This window comes from Juglans regia, chromosome 11 (assembly GCF_001411555.2).
Source record: "Juglans regia cultivar Chandler chromosome 11, Walnut 2.0, whole genome shotgun sequence".
NCBI classification, from domain to species: Eukaryota; Viridiplantae; Streptophyta; class Magnoliopsida; order Fagales; family Juglandaceae; genus Juglans; species Juglans regia.
This window is the reverse complement of record NC_049911.1, coordinates 1,461,258-1,465,534: the sequence shown is the minus strand read 5'-3', so window position 1 is coordinate 1,465,534 and position 4,277 is coordinate 1,461,258. Positions and strand designations below refer to the sequence as shown.

At 34.6% G+C, this 4,277-nt stretch overlaps 1 protein-coding gene across 1 annotated transcript; it reads right to left on the bottom strand.

Moving 5' to 3' along the window:
• Nucleotides 1-639: 639 nt before the first annotated feature.
• On the bottom strand, nucleotides 640-2,440 carry LOC109014847 (pollen-specific leucine-rich repeat extensin-like protein 1). The gene has a single exon (XM_018997343.2). It carries the CDS (start codon nucleotides 2,394-2,396, stop codon nucleotides 771-773), a length of 1,626 nt encoding a protein of 541 aa, XP_018852888.2. The 5' UTR covers nucleotides 2,397-2,440; the 3' UTR covers nucleotides 640-770.
• Between the last annotated feature and the right edge of the window lie 1,837 nt (nucleotides 2,441-4,277).

Genomic DNA, 4,277 nt, shown 5'->3' with positions numbered 1-4,277 from the left:
GTATATAGATGATAAAATTTCATATTAATAAAAATTTTATATCTATAATATAATAATCTCAAAAAATACTTTTAGATTTGTTATAATTCTTTTCATATTTGAAAAGAATAATAAATTTACTGTAGCTTATAATTTGGATGAAAATAATTTAGCTAATTCAATATAAAGTAAATATGGATGATATTTACTAAATTTGAAGATAAAAATACATTTAACTAATCCAATGCTAATACTCACACACCATTTGCATGTGCCAAAAATAAAAATAATTTTTCACTTTCCACTCTTTCAAGCAAGATAAGCGCATAATTAGAATAATTTCTACAAGTTATATATATATATATATATATATATATATATATATATATATATCTATATATGAAAAATAACTAGCTTCGAGGGTTCAGTACCGTACGTACATTGTCATCAAGAAAGTTTTTAGTTTTTAATTGGTAAAATAACACTGATCAATTCTATATTCATGCCCCATGAAAATAAAATTGTATTTCTTGCAATTTCTTTTTGAAACCTCACTTTTACATATATATATATATATATATATATATATATATATATATATATACACACACACACCACTTTGTTAAAAGATTAATCTTATATAGAGCTTGTCTATTTAATTTGAGAATTTTATAAATTATTTCATTATAATAATAATAGAATTGCATCCTTGATTAATGGATAGGAAATTACATCGTCATTATTATATATAATCATGCATATTGTTTCTTAAGCAAGCAGGAACAGTACCATCACGGGCGGCGTGGACCCTGATCAGAGTACCCAAACCCTTTACGTTTAGTCGGACAAATGGAGAACAAGAAGCTGGATAAAACTCCGGCCACGAGTGGCAAATACACGACAACTGAGTACTTGTCGTTTTCACCTGCTTGGGGGAAGAAACAAGATAGCACCTCCGAACTGCTAATAGCAAAGATCAAGAACACAAAGAGGGAACCAAATGCATGAATATAGTCTCTGAATTCGATTGAAAACTTCTTCAACTCCTTCCTGATGTCTGGCTCTTCGTCGGCACGATTTTCGTAGTTTAAGACGCAAAGGCCATTGCATGTGGCGAAACCATAGTATAATTTTTCGTTATATTCGAAGCTATCAGTGAAAGAAGAGAGAAAACAAGTGGCAGCACAAACTGCAATGACGAATCCAATAAGGTACTTGTGGAAGATACCGCATTTTCCACTGTTGGAAAGTGATGGTACTAGGGATTGAAATGCAAGGACTGTGCCAGTGGGTAAAAGGTTTGCCAGGTTGGATGCTTTCTGTGCTGTCTTTGCCACGTTTTTTTTGCCGAAGCCAGGCCGGGTTATTAATGGTCCTCGTTGTGGGGCTGTTTGCGCTGGCACTGGTTCATGCGGACTAGGTAAAGGTACTGGGTTTGGGTTTGGGTTCTCCTGATGATGCTCTGGGCTGTGTTTCGGTGATGGTGGTGGCGGTGGTTGTGCCGATGGTTGAGGAGGAACAGGGCTTTGTTGGGTTTCTTTCATATCTTGTAATATTTGTGGCTGTACTACAGTCATAACTGGGTTCGGTAGATTTCCAAAAGATGGTGCTGCAACCATGGGGTTTGAGAATTGGTATTGGGTTACTGGTGGGGATACGGAAGGAGGTGGCAGGTAATTAGGCGCTGCATTAACAGTTGATGAGTATGGTTGTGACAAAGGTACTGGCTCAACTATGTCGATGGCGAAGTGGCCGGGTGCATTCCGCTCGTGGTTGGAGTCCTCGTTCAAAGTTTGGCCGTATGCAGGCGCTGGTGGCAGAACCCTATCGGGGTAATAATTATAAGCAGGCCGCGGCAGCAACGCTTCATGAACTAAAGGAATGAGTTGGGATCTACTGTCCGGAAGCTGAGATTGGGATATTAGTTGCACTTCAGCCAAGAACTCACGGAGCCAGTTACGCTGATCAGGTGGCAGCTGCCGTGCGATTTGTTGTTCTATAGACGACTCAGAGCCTGCGGAGGGTAATTGATTGTTAACGTTTGGTGCCGCCAGCTGGGAACTGGAGCTCTGGTTCAATATCATCATCAGGTACTCGCCAAGGCTGCCTGGCGCAGGGGGTTGTGACAATGAAGGAAATTCAGGCCTGAAGTTGAATATTGCGGAGGCGTCGTGTTTTGGTGGTGATGGGTTTGATTGTGTCGACGCCATAGATAATAATTTAAGGGCCGAGTTAGCCTCAGGTGGCAGCGATGCGATTAGTTGTTGGATAGACTCAGCTGCGCCTGAGAGTTGATGGTTAAGGTTTTGCGGCGGCAGCTGGGGGCTGGAGCCCTGGTTTTGCAGGGGTTGATTGGCATGAGTTGACTCAGATGGCACCGTAATTGGTTGATTAACAGGAGTACTTGAATCAGCCATTGGAGAGATCGAGGGTGAGAGAGAGGGAGAGATAGCGAGGGTTGAGTTTTGAGTAGGTGCCTTGGCATGGGATAAAGCTTTATATAGAAGATTAGGAGGGAGCTAGCGGGAGTACTTAATTTTTAACATTTTTGTTTATTTTCTCTCATCACTCAAGGTAAAGTTTTTGTTCGAATTTAATAGCTTTAAAACAAAGAAAAATAGATATATAAAGTATTGAAATGTATAATATTTATATTAATATTAATAATAAATATTGTCGGACTTACTTTATTTGATATCTATCAGCTTTATTCTCCCAAGTTTAAAGTTCTCAATTAAATTTAACTAAAAACTGAAAAATATTTAATACTTGGTAATTAGAATTAGAAGAGAAGTTCTACAACTATAAAAAAAAAATTTATAAATTAACTTAATTTTATATAATATATTAGATCTAATTTATAATAAAAATAATTTTACGATGATTAACGAATTATATTAAGTTATATTAATAATTTATTGATTTAGAGATACCATTTTCCACCGAGAAAAGAGAGAGCAAATCGTACGTGTAATCCTTTTTTTTTTTTTTTAATTGAAACAAATTAAAGTTCCAATTATTCCATTGTGACGTTGGGCCTCTGGATAGGTACAGCGTCAGCAAGTAGTAATACGTAGTACTCAGGAAATGGGCTAATCGTGCATTTTTACTGCAAAGCATTAATTTACATTAATTTGGAGTAGTTATATAAAAGATGCCTGCCCCTTAATTAATAAACTAATTGTTATAAGTATTTGACTCCAAGATTTTATTTTTCAGAAAAGCGATAGTAGTAGATATATATATGATTGAACTTTACGCTGGAATTAGATGATCATTCTCTAATTAATACTTTCTTTTTCTTTGTTTTTTTATAAAACGGATCATAACCCTTCGATAAGAAATGACTTACAAAAATAATTTGAAAAATAAGCAAATTACAATCGTTAGTAGTAACCCAGTACATTTTTGTAACTGACATAGTTTAGTCCAGACGGTAAATCTCTAAAGATCTAGATCTTAGAGAAACTATCACCTCTGTCCACGATAGAGGTTACTTTTAATACTTTCTTTTAAACCTAGTTATAGAGAATATATTTTATATTATGCCAAATAAACATTAATTCTTACCAGCCACTTTGATTCAAATATTCTGATCCCTACATATTTCTTATTTGGTTTTTAATTTTAATTTTAATTTTTTTTTGAATAGTTTCATATAATTCTTTAAATTACCAGCTTGCTAAGAAATTGAGAAGGAATTAATTGTCAAATTGAGGCACCCAGCAGCTAATTTTACCTTGCTAAAAAATATCTCGCTATATCATGGAAATTAGATCAAGATTCACATTTTTGTTAAAACGTTGTCATGATTTGGAGCCATGCATGGTTGTATAATGATCTTAATGATCATGAAGAGGGAAAGTATATATACTAATTCCATCATGTTTCAATATTATAACAACGTCCACTAAACAAGGTATATATATTAATAATACCTTGGTGCTCCACGAGCTTTTGGTTGATCTGGCGCGCGGCATATAATATCATGATCAGTAGTAGTAATCCAGAATCTCAAAAAATATATATCAGATTATTAAGAAAATTAGTTAACCATACAACATGCATATATGAGAGAACTGATCCTCCTCGATCGCATATTGTCATAGTTTTTTTTATTTTATTTTATTTATTTGCATATTGTCATAGTTAAGCTGTCTGCTAAATGCTATATATTTAATGGACTGAGAATAAAGTACATATAATCGTGCAAAGAATTCGATTCAATATATATATATATATATATCATCTTTTTAGTATTCTTTTCGGGTTATATGCTAAAGTAGTACTACTTTGAT

Excerpts from the sequence above, each read along its gene's own strand:
- LOC109014847 (XM_018997343.2), bottom strand. The coding sequence starts at position 2,396 with ATGGCTGATTCAAGTACTCCTGTTAATCAACCAATTACGGTGCCATCT.